The sequence below is a fragment of the Echinops telfairi genome, unplaced genomic scaffold (genome assembly GCF_000313985.2).
Source record: "Echinops telfairi isolate 266 unplaced genomic scaffold, ASM31398v2 ScPeMD7_22;HRSCAF=79, whole genome shotgun sequence".
In the NCBI taxonomy this organism is placed as follows: Eukaryota; Metazoa; Chordata; class Mammalia; order Afrosoricida; family Tenrecidae; genus Echinops; species Echinops telfairi.
In genome coordinates, this window is record NW_022103919.1 from 9,773,564 (window position 1) to 9,792,931 (window position 19,368).

At 47.1% G+C, this 19,368-nt stretch overlaps 1 protein-coding gene across 1 annotated transcript in view; it reads left to right on the forward strand.

The window, feature by feature from the left end:
* Positions 1–19,368, forward strand: part of MAMDC2 (MAM domain containing 2) — a 207,238-nt gene that overhangs the window by 86,697 nt on the left and 101,173 nt on the right. Inside the window, exon 6 of the mRNA XM_004713825.2 lies at positions 18,407–18,663. Within this exon, the coding sequence (XP_004713882.1) occupies positions 18,407–18,663 (257 nt within the window). The remainder of the gene's footprint in view (positions 1–18,406; positions 18,664–19,368) is intronic.

A 19,368-nucleotide genomic window follows, 5' to 3' on the forward strand; every position in this document is an offset into this window, starting at 1 on the left:
GGATTCTGACTCATAATGACCCTGCAAGACAGCGGTTCTCAACCTGTGGGTTGGGACCCCTTTGGGGGTTCGAAAGACCCTGTCATAGGGGTCGCCTAAGACCATTGGAAAACATCTAAATAGTTCATAATACATAATTACATATTGTTTTGTGATTAATCACTATGCTTGAACCATGTTCAATTTGTAGCAATGAAAATACATCCCGCATACCAGCTATTTGCATGATGATTCGTAACAGTAGCAAAATTACAGTTAGGAAGTAGCAACAAAAATAATGTTATGATTAGGGGCCACCACAACATGAGGAACTGTATTAAAAGTTTGCAACATTAGGAAGGCTGAGAACCACTGCTCTAGGAGAAAGTAGAATGGCCCGCTTGAGGGTAGAAAATCTTTCTCCTGTTGAGTGGCTGGTGGTTTTGAGCTGTTGACCTTATGGTTAGCAGCCAAAAGCCAAGTTCTCCCCTCCCCACCCCACCCCGAGCCTCCGCTGTTACAAGTCCTTAACTCCAGGTCTTGTTGAGCCGTAAGAAGACGCTGATGCTGACTTTTCCGTAAGAGCAAGAAAAGAACTTTCGGTTCTGCTGAAAACAGTCACTTTGTCCTCTTTTGATCTCTTGCCATGTGAACACTGAGATGAGCCATTCAGTGCCATTAAACCCCCGAGGGTGACAGCATGTCCTCAATCCGAAGTCATGGCAGCTTTTTATGACCCTTCATCGTTTTCCTAATTCACTATAATTTGTGTACATCTGGGTATTTTCAGCCAGGTCTCTAAGCTTATTTCTTTTCTTTCAAAAGTGCCCCATCTTGAGCTTATCTTGCCTCCGGACAGTTTTATTCCTGCCTTTATTTTCCTCCTTACTCCTATTGCGCTCACCTGCAGAGCTTCAGTTCAACTCCCTACAGCATTTGGGTAGATTGGATAAGCAAGCGGGGTGGATTGGGTGAGGACTATGAGCAAATAAAGCTCTGTGCAAAGGGAATAGTCAGACAATTCAGCTTCAATTACTTGTTGCCATGTGAGAACGCAAGAGAGCTGGTAGTGTCGTGGCTACACGTTGGGCTGCAATCCTCATGGTCAGCAGTTTGAAACCACCAGCAGTTCCAAGGAAGCAAGATGGGGCTTTCTACTCCTGTAAACAGTTACAGCCCCAGACACTGACAAGGAGGGGACCGTGAATCAGCATTGACTCGATCGCAGTGAGAGTGTGTGAGGATGCAAGCCTGGGATGCTTGATTTTGCACGCTGATTGGGAATTTGAGGTTTTCTTGTGATGTTTCCTCCCAAATTTTGAATATCTTCCAAAAGCGATACATAGGTGCAGGTCAGATCCAGTTGGCCAACTTCTTTGCAACGTTTACACTTCCTCTCTTTTCTTAGCATATCCAGGCTCCTTAGAATGAAATACTTAGAAGCAGCTACATCTCTAAAGAGTGGAGTCCTCTGGAACTTTATCGTTGAAGCTCAGCTCTAGATCTTACAGGTTCACTCCTTTGGCCCCGTGCAATGTATGATGGGAGAAATGAAAAATAAAGTGTCAACTGCCTTATGCGCCCTGCCTAGCTTTGAGGAGTATAATGTCAAGAAAAGGAAAGACACTTTTACCACAAGCAAATGTACCCACCAGCTGCTTTTGAGGAGAAAGGTGAGACTGTCTACTCCCATATAGATATACAGCTTCCCAAATACTAAGGAGCTGTTTCACTCCGCCCTCTGGGCTCACTATGGGTTGAAATAAACCTGATGGCAGTGGGTTGGGTCTTTTTATTTGTGTCAAGTGCTATAAGACTATTACCGACAGGGCACGAAGAATGCAGAGACAGATCAAAACCGAGTACAATCACTTACTGTTAGAGATTCTAGAAGACGTGGCAAAAAGAAAGAGACTATAATGGAGAGATAGGTTTGGTTTTGAGAGTCAGAGGCAGGGGAAGGCTGGAGCAATGGTGGTAATGACAAGGTTGAGAAGACAGAGCTGTGGCTAAGGAAGCCGTCAAGGGTCAAGTTCTAAAACATTTTGAATTCCAGGAAAGAAACTTCATCTTTGGGACTCCACTGGAGGTCTTCCAGCCCAGGGCGATGCTTTCCGAAGAGTGTATTTAAACGACTTGGTCTTGATCTAGTGGTGATGACCTCAGAAGATAGAGGACCAAAGAATAAAAGCCAGAAGACAAAAGAATGTCCCCAGAAACCAGATCTCTATATACAAAAGGATCTGAGACTGGGGGAAGCAAAACATTTATACTTGGTTCTTCTGAAAGTAACATTTCTCTCTTTGGGGAATGGCAAACAATTGGGGTTTCCATACATGTGTGCCAGATCTCAACCCGAAAGACGCATAGCCCATCTCCACTTGCGGCCACTGTAGGAACCACACATGACACTCTTTGAATAACTAGCTCCTGAGTCTGCATGTGCATTTCAAAAGACAACTTGGTTAACTCCGAACAACAGCATGCCAATACTTTGTGATCCCTTTGTATAGATGAATAGGGTAACTCACAGCCGCGCAGGGTTATGGGAAAGAAAAGCCAGGAGACCGTTCCTTTAATTTGTAGAAGCAGGCTAATTTTGAGGTCGTTTTTTCTGTTATGTCTTATGAATCTAGCACAAGGAGCGAAGAGGAACTCGAACGACCGGTGCATCAGAAAGGCAGTAACTCTAGGACGAAACAGGGATACACACTAAAGTATGAGGAGGTATTAGATTCCTTTTCCTAATTCATTTAAAAGTCAGCTCCTAAGTCCAGCCCTCTGGGTACCTAATATCATGATCTACGGATGACTTATTCGATACGTGTAATTTTTTGCACCTTCGATGACGGCAAGGACCGGCTGGCTGGGGAGAAGGTGTAGTTCATGGGCCGGGCAACTGATCTGCGGGTCACCATTCAGTCATACATTTGACTCTTTCATATTCATTTGCCCATGTTAACTGAATGCAGTTCATCCTGGGAAGAGCCCATCAACCCTAGTCTTTAGCACTCTTGCTTGTGACAATAGAACACTGACCCTATTTGTGTCAGCAAGAGGTGGGAAGAGTGCCAGCCTAGAAGTCAGGATGCCTGTGCCCAGGCCTACTAATTGGTCAGCTCGCTGGAATACCCCAGCTGCCTCTCAGGATTTCCATTTGCCTGTTTGCAAATTGAGGACTCTGAATTCGATGATTTCTAAGATGCCTTTGAGCCAAATGTCTTATGCCCCTCCTTGCTGAATGCACCGACAGCACTCCTAACCACGAGGTTGGTGGCACAAACTACCGGTAGCTTCAAGGGGAAAAGACGGGGCTGTCTTCTCTTCAGATTGACAGCCTCAGAAATGCCTCGAGTCGTGACTGGATGGCAGTTGGTTTGGTTTTATTAAATGTTTGGTACCAAAATATCCAAATCTGCCACCTATGGAAGCCTATTTTGAAACATCTTTTGGGTCTTTCCTGAGTACTTAGAAGTACCTTGCATCTGGAACTGGGGGTGGGACCAGAAGGTCCAAAGAATAGGAAAGAGAGGACCTTATTTGTCTAATATCCTGAGTAGAACAGGGATAGGCTCCACGCCGTAGTCAGAAGGAAGAACAGTTGTTATTTCTTATTAGGCAGAGCGAGACTAGGCACTATCTCTCTCTCTGCCTCTCTTGCTATCTCCAAGCTGGGCATCCTCTAGTTTCCTTCTTTCTCAGCCATTCAAAGACAACTCACAATGGTAGGTCGGTTTGTGCAGAAGCATTTCTTAGTCCTCTGAGGTCGGCCTGAGGGTTAAAGAGCTGGCTGACCCTCAGTCTGAAGGGAAGAAATCTGAGGAGACTGTCCAGCCCCTCCTTCCAGCAAGCCACAGGCTCCTCTTTTATTTTTGGTTTTTGTGTTTTTAACAGTTTTATTAGCACTCTCTCTACCTGGCGTACAATTCAATCATATCAAAAAGAATGGTACAATTGTCACCCCATTCAATTCTAGAACCTTTTCTTCTTCGTTGTACCTATTGTTAGCTCCTGTTTATTGACCCAGTTTGGACCTGACCATCAGATGGCGAGCCTTCACGTATTCACTCTTTACCTACTTATTTATTCACTTATTCACAAACACCCTCAGTCCTTTTTTTTTAGTTTATTTTTTAAAACGTTATTGTGGCAAGAGTTATATAACACAAACTATTGAAGTGTACAATTCAGGGACAAGAATGGCTTTCACCAGGCTGTGTAAGCATCACCACTCTCTCCTTCCCCAAGCGTCTCATCATCCCAGACAGAAACTGAGTGCCTTTTCAGCAATAACACCCCATTTCTCCCTCTCCCCAGACACTGGTAACCACCAGTCTTCCTTGTTTCTATTCCCTTACTTGTTCTAGAGATTTCCTATTAGAAGGATGACCCAATATTTGATCTTTTGTGTCTGCTAGAGTTCACAGAGCCTACTGTTTTCAAGGTTCGTCCGTGTGGCATGTATAATTAGAACTTCATGTCTTGTTATGGCTGGCTATTACTCCATTACATAGATATACCACCTTTAGTTTAGTTATCTTTTGGTGATTGTTTCCATCTTTTGGCTAGGGTGAGCAAAATGGCACTGACCATTCCTGTAACTAAGCACTTTTGAGATGCTAAGCCTATTGATACAAAAACAGTCACTGACCAAAGAGATCACAGGAGTCAGCACTCCCCAGACAGGATTCCCTGGAATACTTGTTCTTGAGCAAAATAATCTTGATTTTAGGGAAAGAAAAGGAGTCTGTGGTCAAATAAGCTGGAGAAACTTTGAGTTAAAGAAGACTAAACAGATTTCTTCAGAATTTCTCAGAGCCTTCTAGAAACCCCGCCCAGTGCCATGGAGTTGATTCAAACTCATAGCAACCCCATGGGCCAGAGTAGAGGAGGCTGTAAACCCTTACAGAGGCAGACAGCCTCAACTTGCACCAACAAAGCAGCTGGTGGGTTTGAACCACTGATTTTTTGGGTTCTTCAATATTGTTGTGGTTGTTAGTAATGGAGTCAGTTCCAATTCATAGCAACCCTATGTTCAACAGAACAAAACCCTGCCTGGTCCTATGCCATGCTCACAATAGTTATGTTTGAGTCCATGCTTACAACCACTGTATCAATCCATCATGTCACTAATCGTCCTATTTTTCCCTGACCCTCCACTTTACCAAGCATTGTGTCCTTTTCCAGGGATTCACCGCTCTCGATAACATGTCCGGCGTGTGTGAGACAAGGCTCCCCAACCCATTTCTAAGGAGCATTCTGGTTGCGCTTCTTCCAAGCACTTCTTCCTTCCATATAGCATGTGTTAACGTAGATTGCGGCATTTCTCAAATTACCTGAGTACTGAAATGCAATATGAACAAGTAGTTCAATGCAAAACGATGAAATCAGTGATATAAGACCACAGAAAAGTGAAAAGTCTTTAATGACTTAGGGCATTAAAAGGTTTTCTAGAGGAAGTATGATCAGAACTGGGAGTTGACCAGTGAATGGACTTGGGTCAGGTGAATAAGGGAAAGTTACATACAGCATATGCAAAGGTGTAGAGGTATGAGAATGGATGGCTTAATGGATGATTGAACAGCAATTGAGAACTCCAGAAGTTGAATGATGGTGAAGTAGTCCCCATGTCCCAGGTGATGTCTCTACTTATAATTATGAGCCTAGATGGTTTCTATCAACTCTTCTCTGCTGTTTTACTGATTGCTTTTTAGCCTTTAGATTAATGTTTTGCTTGTTCATTAGCCAGCAGCTCATCTCCACCCAATGTACACACACACACACTCACTCATGCACACTCATACTCATTCCACTCCTTATGACAGGAGTTCTGTGTATGAGTTTTCCCTATATAAGACAGGGAATACACACACACATATACACATCTACAGATTCAAAATATTTTATTTGAAAATCTCTGTACCCATAGAGGTCACAGATTTGACCATAAAACTCTTGGGAGTGGGGATGATGGAACCAACATGTTGAAGAAGAGAGAAGGTGCCTTACCAAGTACATATGCCTTTTACTGGGTATATTCGTCTTTCCCAGGCTCTCCCCATTCGGGTGGCAACGAGTTAATGATTCAATGTCTGCCTGCAGCCACAGACTTGATCTTATAAATGCATCTCATGTTCATCCTTATACCCTGTGTTAGGCTGGGTTGACTAGAGAAACAAATCCAGAGGCACTCATGCTTGTGTAAGAGAGAGCTTTATATCAAACAGAATTGTATATTGAGAAAACATCTCAGCCCAGTCCAGATCAAGTCCATCAATCTGATATTAGCCCATATGTCTGATACTAGTCCATAAATTCCTCTTCAGACTCACGCAGCACCTGCGATGATGCTGAATGCTGGAAGGTCACAGGTCAGGGGTAAAAAACCATGTGGATCCAGTGGCGGAGAAGCATCTCAGCGCTGGCGCAGGTCTCCATGTGGCTCCTCAAGTGTTCCAACAGCAGGAGAGTGAAGCAGAGAGACCGTGTGCCCCACCTCCAGGGGAAAGAGAGGAGGTTCCCAGAATCCTCCTTGTGCGAAGGCCACATGCACAAGGAGGCATCATCAGGCATCATGGACAGGCTAGACTCCACCCCTACAGCCCTATTTATCGAGTTGACATGAAATTACATAGCTACCACATGCCAGAAGCAGCATATGCCTTTGCTCTCAGGTAAAAACTGAAGGGGAAAAAAACAGCAGGGGGAAACGAAGCTGGGTGCCTGGCGAGGAACTTCAGAACTCCCAAGACTTAAGGGAAGTCTTCCAAGGGCTCAGGTTATTGTGTTTTATGAAAGCACAAGGTGAATGTTCTATATAAAAAATAGGACATGAATATGATTTCTCTTTCATTTGACTGTGTGTTTTTGACAGTTTGTATTAAATAAATCCTTTTGCTTGTTTCTCAAATGAGCCATATATCCCCAAATTCTTGCCTAATGCAGGAAGTGGTTAATAGAGGGATAAGAAGCATGGTGGGACATCTTTGGAGTACTGGAGATGATGTGATCTCCATCCTGTTTCTCTGACACAGCTCTGATTCATCATGTAGGGGACTTTTCTTCCATTGTTAAAGTTTTATGAAGTGAAGCAAGATCTTTCAGGAGGTAACCTACTGATGACTCAGATCGCTGCTGTTTTCTATAGGCCGCAGCCAAAAGACGGTCGTTGCTAGGGAAATAATGAGGGCAATCATTCCTCTGTGCAGAGCTTTGCAATCAAACCTGTTTAGGGTGGCATTAAGAAGGAGCTGGACAAGGTTTCAAACCCACAATAGAGCCAGACTTATATTTTGTCTTCAAAGACCATGAAATGGATGGCTCATCCTTCCAGAGCTCCTGACTCTGTTTTCTCACTTGGGTTTGGATTGAGCTTAAGGGTCATCTCAGCAGCACCTATTATTCATTTACTCTTGACATTGATCTGCTTAGTTCATCGCATAAGCGCTCAGTAGGCTGCAAGCTGGAAGCGGCTTTCTCATTAGCATTATTTTTGACCATTGCCTTTATGCAAACTCTGCTGGATCTTCTTCCCCTGCCCTTGGATGACTTTGAAGCCTTCCAGACAGTTTCAGGTATTAACAAACATTTTGAGGGATTAAGTTCAAACAAGTCAAAACTCCAGTGTCTCATCCAGTTCAAAATCTTTTCCCAGACCAGACCACAGAGCAGCAGGATCCAGGAGGCTTTGTGTTTTGTTCTTTCCTATTTCTGTACCCAGCTCATGCTGTCTGTAGCCCCTCCAGGGTCAGGAAAAGAGTAATAGATGAAGGATGAAACAAGAAGGAAAGGGGAGGAGATAAAAAGTCCAGTCTGCTACACTAGTTTGATCAGAAGCTGGTGCCTCACATGGCCAAATGCTGACCCTTTCTCTCATGAAGAATGGGGAATCCCATTTCACTTGTTCAGGATAGGGATGATGCGCTCTTTGACTGATGTTGTTGATGTTGTTGATGTTGAGCCAACCCTGGATTCATGGCAACCCATGACTCAGGGAGACCCCCATGGACAAGAGAACAAAACACTGCCCAGTCCTGCACTGTCCTCAAGATCACACCATTCTGATCTGGTTCTCGTTGGCCAACTTTCAGAAGCCGATTGCCAACTGACCTTTCTTTCTAGTCCATCTTAACCTAAAAGCTCTGCATCCTAACAACATCCTAACGTCTGCTCAGCATCCTAACAGCATGCAAGACTCCACTGACAGACAGGTGGTGGCTGTGACTGAGGTGCGTTGGTGGGAATCAAGTCCAGGTCCCCCAAAGGGAAGGCAGGAGTTCTACCATGGAAACCCTATTTGCCCCAAATACATTCCTTTTAGCTCCTACGATTAATAGTATCCCTCACCCACCCCTTTCCATGGGAGTTACTGCCTTAGCAGCTGTTTTCTTAATAAGAATCCTTTCCAAACATTCTCACCCTCTAAATACCTGCTACATTGCCCATTGCATCTAGGAGAAAAATCAATATTTTATCTCCATCAACGAAAACATTTCGTTCCACTCTGCTCCTACAAGAATATACAGTAAGCTCCTTGTCTTTGCAGCTCAGAGTCCAACCCCAGCCTCTGTGCCCCGGGAATTCTAGATATCAGCAATCAAGTTCTCCCAAGATCTCTGCCCATCCCTCTCTGGAAGCTCAGGGCAATCTCACCAAAAACAACACACATTCGCTGTGGTGAAGTTGATTCCAACTCCCAGCAGCACTACAAGGCAGGGCAGAATGCCCTCTGTGGGTTTCCAAGATGGGAACTCGTTATGGGAGTAGAACCCCTTGGGTTTTGTTTGTTGTCTTGGTCTTTCCCCCTTGGAGCTACTGGTGGTTTAAGCAGCTGCTTGTGCAGTTAGCAGCCCACTGTGTAATGTGCTCCCAGGGCCCCACCCAGGCAATGTCACAGCGTGGGTGTTTCTGCAAGTGTGCAGGGGGGATTCGCTTAGACGGCAGTTTCTCTCCTCCACCCCATCCACAAGTGGCTCCATGCAGCCCTCACCCTTGGATCAAAATAAGAAAGGTGAAGCACTCCCCTCCCCTTCCCTTGGGAGGTCCACTGAAACACATAGTAGGCCAGCTCCATGACAACTCTCTTCAAAGAAACCCATTTGTGATCTCGGATCCATCTCTGGCCTTCTCTTCTGTGCATACTGACGGTACGAGGTGGACTGGAATCGCCAGAGCTGTTGTAGTTGCCTGGTGCCAGCGCTTAGCATGTTCTGATCTATTGATGGCCAGGCGTGCCAATCTTTAGAACATGGGGGCACTGGTCATTCGTGAAGGAGCCCTTGTGACGCAGTGGTTACAGCAGTCAGCTAGAATTGGAAGTTGGGGGATTAAGTATGTCAGTCTGCTTCCATAGAGAAGACCGCCTTGAGAACTTTATGGGGCAGTTCTACGCTGCCCTAGAGGGTCACCATGAGCCAGAATCCACTTGATGACAAGGGGGTGTTTGGGTGGGCAGAGGGCTTTGGGCTTTGGTCACCCATTAGTAGTTAGTAATGGCACAAACAGTTATGCACTGAATTACTCATTGGAAGGACAGCGGTTCAAACCCACCCAGGGGCACCTTCCAAGACAGGTACCTCGGAATATAGGCCTAGTGATCTCATCCCAAAAGGTCATGTCATGAAAACGCTAAGGAGCACAGTTCTACTCTAAACCACTAGAGGTCACCGTGAGTTGGACGATCTATAGCAGTGACTGGGTCACCGTGAGTTGGACGATCTATAGCAGTGACTGGGTCACCGTGAGTTGGACGATCTATAGCAGTGACTGGGTCACCGTGAGTTGGACGGGCTATAGCGGTGACTGGGTCACTGTGAGTTGGATGGGCTATAGCGGTGACTGGGTCACTGTGAGTTGGACGGGCTATAGCGGTGACTGGACGGGCTATAGCAGTGACTGGGTCACCGACAGCTGGACAGGCTATAAAGGTGACTGGGTCACCGTGAGTCGGAGTCAACCCGATGGCAGTGAATGAAGTTTGGAACTGATATTGTTCTTCATGTTAGGGTCTCAACAGAGACTAGAAGCCCTAGCTAATGTTCATTTACCTTAATGTCTTCTTTGGAAGCTGTTTGCCAATGTTAAAGTAAACACTATCCAAACCCGTATGCTCTACGAGTCGTAAAAACAACTCCCAGATTCAAGGACTGGGCCTTGGGCACAACGACTTGCTGTTTGGGAGTGCTGTCTCCTTGCAAGGGCAGCAGAGTAGTGGATGGGACCCTCAGGCATGGGGCTCACCAGCCCAAGTTTCCCCATTTTCTGGGAAGATAGCTGGTCCAGCCAACCAGTGACCTGGGTGCTGAAAATGCAAATAGAGGACACAGGTAGACGATGGGTCTGACACCGAGTCAGAGGAAGCCTTTGGTACTTGACCAAGCCAGCGGCAATCTTTGAAGAAGGCTGGTTAGCCAGAGTGACAATTAAACTTCAGGGACTGCCCTCAAAGTTTTTTATTTCTTTCCCAATCCAAGAGAAAATGGCTGACTACCAAGAACCCCCAGGCCCACATGAAAAGTCTAGGTACCGAAAAGTGGGTGAAGGGAGACATCGGACAGGGCAAGATATGACAAAATACCAATTTATAAACTATCAAGGGCTCATGAGGGAGGGTGGATCAGTACATCACCAGGCATTTCCTCCTTGTCTGCCTTCGTGTGGGGCCTCTGCTAAGACCATGGGTGACCACGCTGGCTGTGTTAATCTGAGTACTTTAGAGAAACAAATCCACAGAAACTCACATATAAAAGAGAGTTTTATATCAAGGGTAAGTGCACATCAGGAAAACATCCCAACCCAGTGCTGCCCAAGTCCACAAGTCCAACATTAACCTATTAACCCATATGTCCAATACCAATCCACAAAGTCCTCCTCCATCTCACAAAACAGATGCAATGATGCTGACTGCAGGAGGAAAGCCGAATCAGTGAATGTTTAAGCATCTCAGGGCTGGCAGGGGTCTCCACACGGCTGCTCCAGCACCCAGGGCTGCATTGGGGTAGGTCCATGTGGCTTCTCCTTGGGGATGTCTTTCAGGAAGTGAGCCTTGCCAGCTGAAGCAGGGAAATGGCTAAGGCAGCTGCACCCTGATACGACCATCACAAAGCAAGAGACCCAAAAACCAGAAAGACGAGGCTCACCGAGCCATTTATCCCTTCGCCCTTCAATTAACCCCTCATGTGTTTATCAGCCAGGTTGGCACAATAAACTAACTGCCTTACTGGCCTTTGAAATACCATTGGCCAAACGGGTATCATAGCATATAAGCCACCCAGTACAGCAAAATGAAGGACAGGGAGTGGGGCCCGTCTTTCATGGGCTTGTTCATGTTCAGTTCCAGCTTCAATGCTTTACCATTCTCTTTGGTCGTAAGCCTCCTTAAGGATTTGTCTGATTACAGGGTCCAGTCCCCCTAACGTCTATGTGGTTTCATCCTAGTCACACCTGAAAAGCTAAAAGAACCCCTGAGTCGATGACGACTCCTAGCAACCCCGCAGGACAGGGGAGAACTGCGTCCGTGAGCGACTGAGACTGTGACCCTGTCTGAGGGCAGAAAGTCGCACTGTTCCCCCCTCCAGCCTGAAAGAACTGACCAACAATACCTCTCTGGAGTTCTGGGAGCTCCGGGCCAGAGAGGGTGGGTCAAGTCTCCTCGAACTGGGTCCAGGAGATTTTCACAGTCTCAAACACTAGGTATAATTTCCTCAGCACTCCAGGAAATTTTCTTTATTCCCATTTGAAAGGTGCACACAATGTCAATGATGCCTCCAATCCTTGGCTTCTCTCCCTCAGAGCATCCTGGACCTGGTGACACTCGCAACCCAGGACAGTTGTCCGACCTCCAGCCTGGCCTCCTGGGGCAGACCCCTGACGGGTGATGGCTGAATTGTGCCCATCTGTTCCATTGCCGTGATAAAGCCACCTTGGGTTACCTTTTGTTTCCCATGGAGATCCTTGGTCTGAGCCAGATAGTGACTAAATAGCAGCAAACTTTGGCAGCAAATGAAAGGCCGAGGGAAAGGGGGCAACAGAATGTGGTCTAGTCTAGCGGTTGCATAGGAGACTTGGTGTCAGCAGTCCTGGTCTTATTCCCAGCAGCCTCTCTGACTCACTTTGGGCAGGTCACATTGTGTTTGTCGGGTGTTTTTTAGTATCAGCAATGGGATTGCGGCTCCCTTGGCCTGGTGTCAGGTGTTTGAGTTGTTAATGAGACCCTTAGGTTGCAAATTCAGGGCTTAAAATATTGTCCATGCAGCAGGCGAGAAACCATTTTTCAAAGACCTGCCAGCTGTGCAGAAGATGGGTTTCTGAGGACGTAGGCTGTGAGAGCAATTGCTCTAAGCCAGCAGCACCTGTGCACTCGAGAAGAGGAATGACTAGCTCCACGGGAATGCCTGAAGTCTCCCAGACTGACGAGACTCTCCTGGGATCTCCGGGGAGGCTCCTCATGCTGAAAGGAGGATTTCCCTCTTCCCGAATTGTTCAGAGTAGATTCTGTAGGAAGCACACGTGCAGCTGGAACTAGTTGGGAAAAAGGGCTGGTAGGGGGAATGCTGTGGAGCAATCTAAGGTCCAGGACCAGGCCACCCAGGAGACGTAGGAGCCACAGTGGTAGGAGCCACGGTATTTCAGAGGTCGTGAATGTGTGTCATCTTAGCATCTGAAGAGAAACAAAGAGTGTCGCTCTTATTACTGGGTACTGGGGAGTCGACTCTTAGAGACCCTGTATGTCAGAGCAGATGTACCCCATCCGGTTCCTACAATAGCTTCCTAAAAACAATGATGAATAATTAATAATGACTCCAGCCTGGGTTAGAGTATCATTATATCAATGCACTCCTAAGGGAAAGAGAACTGGCAGTGTAGTGATTACTCATTGGGTAGCCATCTACCCAACTGACAGCAGTTCAAAACCACCAGCAGCTCTGCTGATGAAAGCCAGACCTTTCTACTCCCATCACGGGTGACGGTCTTGGAAATGCACCAGGGCCTTTCCTCCCTGTACCACAGGGTTGCTGTGCACCCGCATCAACCCGAGGGCAGTGAGGTTGACGTTTCCGAATTGTCATAAAATATCATTTTAATACATGTTTATGGAGGAGAAAGGCAGGATGGCAGAGTGCCCAAGGCCCATGGCAGTCACAGCGACTCCCTGGGGAGAGAGCACCTTCTCCATAGGATGGAAACCTGACACGAGTGAAGGAAGAGAGGTCAGGCTGGTGGGCATTGCTGAGTGGTCTCATGCCAGGCGGAATCACCCTGTTCTAGTAGTCCTGCTATGCTGGGTCCCAGGCTGGGAGCAGCCCATGCTGGCTTATCCTTGAGATAAACGTGGTTATAGCTACAAAGATGAGGCAGCTGGAGGCACTCAGGTAACTATGACTGACCCCCCACCCCCTGGAAGTAGATCTGAGTGGCCCACTTCCATGCCCCCCATAATATGGCTTTGAGAACGGAATTCGTAGTACGATAGCTTTCCTTTACCCAGAATCCTCTGTGTTACATTGGAGAGCTGGATGCTCTTTTATGGTTGCTGTTCGGTGCCATCGAGTCAGCTTTGACTCAGAGTGAGACCCTCTGTACAAGAGAGCAAGCCCAGCCCGTCCTGAGCCATCACACAATCGTTCCATCTGAGCCCCTGGTTACAGCCGTGGTGTCAGTCCCTCTTGCCCAGGGTCCTCCTCTTTTTCTCTGTCCCTCGACTTGACCATGAAAGAAACACAAGGCTTTCTATCCTGTGAAGTTTTGCAGTCATGGACATTCACAGGGACGGTTCGACTCTGTCCTTTAGGGGAGCTATGAGACAGAATGGTCGCCATGGCCACGAGATCCTGCTTCACCGATGAAATGTTTCATCTCTGCCTTTGATAACTCACATGAGTCTTCAATAAACGAAGCAGTAATTACAGACGTTCACTGGCTGCATGATTTCTTTGATACTTGCTGAATCAGAAGAAGTCTGCAGTAACCAAGAATAACCTTTGGACAATGCTGGCTATCCAGACTTAGTGAAAATCAGAGTTCAGGAGATGCCCTGAAATTTCTTTTCCAAATCCAAGACATTATTACAACAGTGTTGTCGTTGAGGTCCTTAGGGTGGTGAGGTAGTTAGTTTATTGTGCCAACCTGGCCGATAAACACGTAGGGTTAAATTGAAGGGTGGAGGGATAAATGGCTCAGTGAGCCTCGCCTTTCGACTTCTCGGGTCTCTTGCTTTCTGATGGTCGGACCAGGGTACAGCTGCCTTAGCCTGTTCCCTGCTTCAGCTGGCAAGGCTCACTTACTGAAAGACATCCCCGAGGAGAAGCCGCAGGGACCAACCCTGATGCAGCCCTGGGTGCTGGAGCAGCCACGTGGAGACCCCTGCCAGTGCTGAGATGCTTACACGTTCACTGATTCAGCTTTCCTCCTGCAGTCGGCATCATTGCGTGTGTTTTTTGAAATGGAGGAAGACTTTGTGGATTGGTGTCAGACCTATGGGTTAATGTTGGACTTGTGGGCTTGGGCAGCACTGGGTTGGGATGTTTTCTTGATGTGCACTTAACCTTTATATAAAACTCTCTCTTATACATGAGTTTCTGTGGATTTGTTTCTCTAAAGTACCCAGACTAACACCGGTGGGCTGGTCATTAGGAGAGCTTTGGTGGGCACTTGAGCTTAGAATCGAGGGGAGTTTCTTTGGTTCTGTCCAGTCGGAATGACATTCTGGTTCTTCCACCCCAGAAATCACAAAGCATGATCCCATCTGCTGTCTCCCACATGGGTATGTTTAGTTTAAAAACTATGGCCGGAAGAAAGGGAGGAGCGAGATTATTTTTAAATCACTGGGTTTGGCGTAGAAACCTGGAGTTGGAGCTTCAGTGGGAAGAGCTGGCAGCACTGGGCTGGATCGCACCAGCTGTGAGCAGAGGCTGCTGGCTCAGTGGTAAGTTCTAGAACACAGACTCCACCACGGGGCCCTGGCACCTCACTGCCAGCTGATGGTCACGCAGGAGATGTGGGCCCGGTGCACTGAGGTTCTCTACCAGAGAAGCCAGATTCTTGTTTCTCTTTGCTGGTGAAACCTGCTCAGACAATTTCAAATGCTGGCAAATGGTCCATCACTCTGTTTACTCCCTTCACTTACACATCCCTGCCCTGGACCACTCCTCTGAACATCGGAGTCCGCCAGCTTTATGCACAGTGCCTGGAATCCCTGAGTGCTGTAATTAGTTAACAAGCTCGGCTACCAAGCAAATGTTGGTGTTTGAGTCTACCCAGAAGCACCTTGGAAGAAATGCCTATTCATCGGCTTCTGCACAATCAGCCATTGAGAGCTGGATGGAGGACAGTTCTACTCAAACACATGGGGTCTCCTGGTACTCGTGTTCATTCAGTTACATGACTCGGTGAAATGATTAGGAAAAAACTGTCTCTACAAGAGAGATCATTCTGCTTTTAGGAAATTTGCTTTTAAGAAAAAGCTTTGATCCGTCCATCTTTTCCTCAATCAAGGGGAGGCGAGGGCCTTCCTGAGACATTAGCCGTGTCTTCAACAGCCATTTGTTGAAGACCTACCGCACACCAGGCAACAGACTGGGCTTAAAGTAAAGGTTCAGCGTTTGAATAGCCTCACGGCTACCAAGTCAACTCTGACTCATGATGGCCTATCCAGGGCTTCCGAAGCTGTAAATCCCGATAGGAGCAGACAGACTCGTCTTTCTCCAGGGGAGCTGCTCCTTAGGAATGGTTATGTGCATCCCAATTATCCTACTGCTAGTTTTCTAAAGGGAACTGGTTTACTATTAACCAGTACCAGGTGACGAAAGCAAAGCTATTAAGCTCTAATTGTTCTGGCCTTGTACGTAGAAAGGTCATTCTATAAAAGCTACACCACATAGCAGTTCTATGTCGTTAAGAAGGCTTGGTGGTGGTACTGTGGTTAGGTGTTAACCTCAGAACTTCTAACCTTAAGGTTGTCGGTTCAAATCCACCAGCCACCGCTTTCCCCATTCTGCCACAAAAAATTTAGTCTCAGAACCCCTACGGAACTGTTCTCCTTGGCTTTGTCAAAAGTGATATCACAGTTATCTTTTTAGAATTCTCACTTTATAGTCATTGTTGATTTAAATATGTGTTCTACTAACAAGGTGCCACTCTGTACCTGGTTTGAATTTAAATATCTTCTTCACTGAAAACCATGTTGAGGTACCACTGTGTACGTTGTAAGGAGCTTACAGGAGAGTCTTCTGATCCTTTTTAAGAACGGATGGCATGCCACTATAAGTCTTGTCCCTAAAGGAAGGCTGGGACAATGCTCTGTTTTCTTTGCATGGTTGGATCCGTGTAAGTTCATAAAGCTCTTTACTGATGGTAGGTCTACATTCTGTTTGTATCTCACTACAATGAATAGTCCAAAGAGAATGGTTCCTTTCCTGTACGGAGCATAATACAATGAACCCCCAGGTGCCCAGCTCCCAGATTCAACATTTATTTTCTCACATTAAGATGTCCCAATGCTGACCACCTCATAGTGCCTGAAATCCTCTAACTTCAGAAGAGATCATCGCTAGCTGACCAACGCTGACCCCTTGGTGGAGGTCAAATATACCTTTGCTCTCCAACTTTTGACTCATTCAGATACCAGCTGTCCTCCCACAACACTGTCTATTCTCTGCTGGGTTCGACAAGTCACAGTCCGCACTTAGAACTGAGTGGTTTATTAAGGGTGATAGGGTGCAACTCAGGGTCAGGATCAGGACCAGACAGTCTGTGGGCAGAGTTGCCCTGTTCAGTACCAGTTGGCACTCTCAACTCCTCTCAGCTAACAGACAAGCAGGCCCTTCTCTGTGCTGCGCATGCCCCCTCTTGGCCACGCAAGTGACCTCTTGGCCTCCTCAGGACAGGCCTCCTCTTGGCCATGCACATCCCGTCTCAGCCACGTAGACCTTCCTACCATGGGCCTCTCTGCTACTAGCTGACCCTGCTCCTCGCCGATGCAGCAGTATTGCTCTTCTCACTCTTAGCTGTCTCCCCAGCCGCAGGTTTCTGCCGGCAGCGCTGACACTGCTGCTGGCCTGCTTCGAGGCCCGTCACTGCTTTCAGGGTGGCAGCGGTGGACTTGTACAGTTCTCATAAGAGGTTCCTGCTTCTCTCTTCTCTTTCCCTTTGCATCCTCTGGGGGGCTGCCTGCACCTGTGAGGATGAGTCAGACCGCGTTGCTATAGGGTTCCAGGCAATCCATGCATGCATGGGTTTATTCCAAATCACACGTGTTTCAACACATCTCTGGGATCACAGGATGGATTTAGACAAGTTCTCTCAGGGATACACTTGCCTTCGTCTCATTAGGTTGCCTTCACAGTGAAAGTCCAATCAGAAAAGTATCTTTGCAGATGTGCTGGGTCAGTTCAACTCAAGGCAGGGAAACCTTAGCTCAGGAGGTTTGGCAGCTGGTTGGGGGGATCCAGAAGTGTTTTTGTGACAGATCCTTCTCAAAGGACACAGGACAATCACAGGGGCTTGTAAGGAAGACATTTCAATGAAATGGAAAACCGCGTTGATAAGAAGGGCAGGGAAATGACTCTGGGGAATGGCTTCCCACCAGGCCAAATCAACCAATCTCAGGACAGGTTGCAGCCCAGGGACAGCCAGAAATTATCAACCCATAGAGTTGATTACAGGAAATGCCTGAGTTAGTTAATTGTGCCAGCCTGGCCGATAATCACATGTGGTGCTGGTTGAAAGGCGGAGGGATAAATGGGTGGTGAAGCCTCGCCTTTCTAGCTCTCGGGTCTCTTGTTTTGTGATGGTTGTATCGGGTGCAGCTGCCTTAGCAGTTCCCTGCTTCAGCTTGCAAGATTGACTTCCTACAAGACATCCCCAAGGAGAAGCCGCATGGATCTATCCCGATGCAGCCCTGGGTGCTGGAGCAGCCGTGTGGAGACCCCTGCCAGTGCTGAGATGCTTACACGTTCACTGACTCAGCTTTCCTCCTGCAGTCGGCATCATTAGATGTGTTTTGTGAGATGGAGGAGGACTTTGTGGATTGGTGTCAGACATATGGGTTAATGTTGGACTTGTGGGCTTGGGCAGCATTGGGTTGGGATGTTTTCGTGATGCACCTTTTATTTACATAAAACTCTCTCTTATACGTGAGTCGCCGTGGATTTGTTTCTCCAAAGTACCCAGACTAATACAATGCCCATCAGCCCAGACAATTAGAATAGAAAACTAGGGCAAAGTAAGTCCTTAGGATTTGAGGTAACCTCTCCAGTTATTTTCCCAAGAGATGAGGCAAAGGGCCACCTAAAAGAAAGCCTCTCACCTACAGCCAATCCGGCTTCTTCTGTGCCTCCCTCTTCCTAACTCCCATTTGATTTTGAATCCCACCATTTCCCCCGAAAAATACCCAGGCACATCTCATGCTGTGTTTCTGTGATTCTTTCAGGTCACTACATGTACGTGAACTCGATTTATGTCCAGCACTTCCAGGAGGTGGCTCAGCTCATCTCCCCCAGGACCATAGCGCCCATGTCCGGCTGCCTGTCGTTTTACTATCAGCTCCAGCGAGGCAATGAGCAGGTGTTTTCCCTCTACACTCGGGATGGCACTGGTGTCTACGAGGAGATCTGGAAAATGAGCCATCCAGGAAGCTCGGCCTGGAACCTTGCGGAGGTGGAGTTCAGTGCCCCATATCCCATGGAGGTAGGTGAGCCGGGTGTGCCCTGGCCTGACTGCGCCCGAGAGATGCTCACCCACCCACAGGCACGGCATCACGAGCCTCTTCACAAGCCTCACATTCCTTATCTTCCACCATATCTCAATCAATCTTTCTTTTCTCTTCTTTTGGCCTTCTCCCCTTACCTTCTTCCTCTGAACGCCCTTCTTCCTTTCTCCTGTATGGCCACATTTTCTAGCAAACGAGGATTTCAGTCAAGAAAAGTATGGAGACGTCAGCAAGGGCACGAGATAGGCTGGGCACATTCGCCCGCTGAACCTTGCGCTATGATCATGGGCAGTTGGTAAAAAGGAGTTGAGCACCTTCTAAGAGAAACTCATTGTTGTTGTATGCATTTTTAAATTTTTAGTGGGAAGTGGGTGAAGCTATACAGAGCAGATCATCAGTTTTATCCTCAAAAATGTGCCCACCTTTGGTTTCATCGCATTCGTGGCAGTCCACACAGTGTAACACCTCTTATCCTGCTACCTCCCTGTGTTTCCTGGCTCCAGTCCTCCTTTAGTGTCCTTCTGAATGCTGTCCTTTGGTAAATACTGTCCTTTTGGTCACACAGGATTGATTGTTGTAAGGAATGCATACCTCCTCATGCTATTGTTCCCCTGATAGGCCTTGTTATTGACTGAAAGTTGAGCCCTGGGGTGAGTTCCATTCCAGGCCTATCCTGTTTCCCC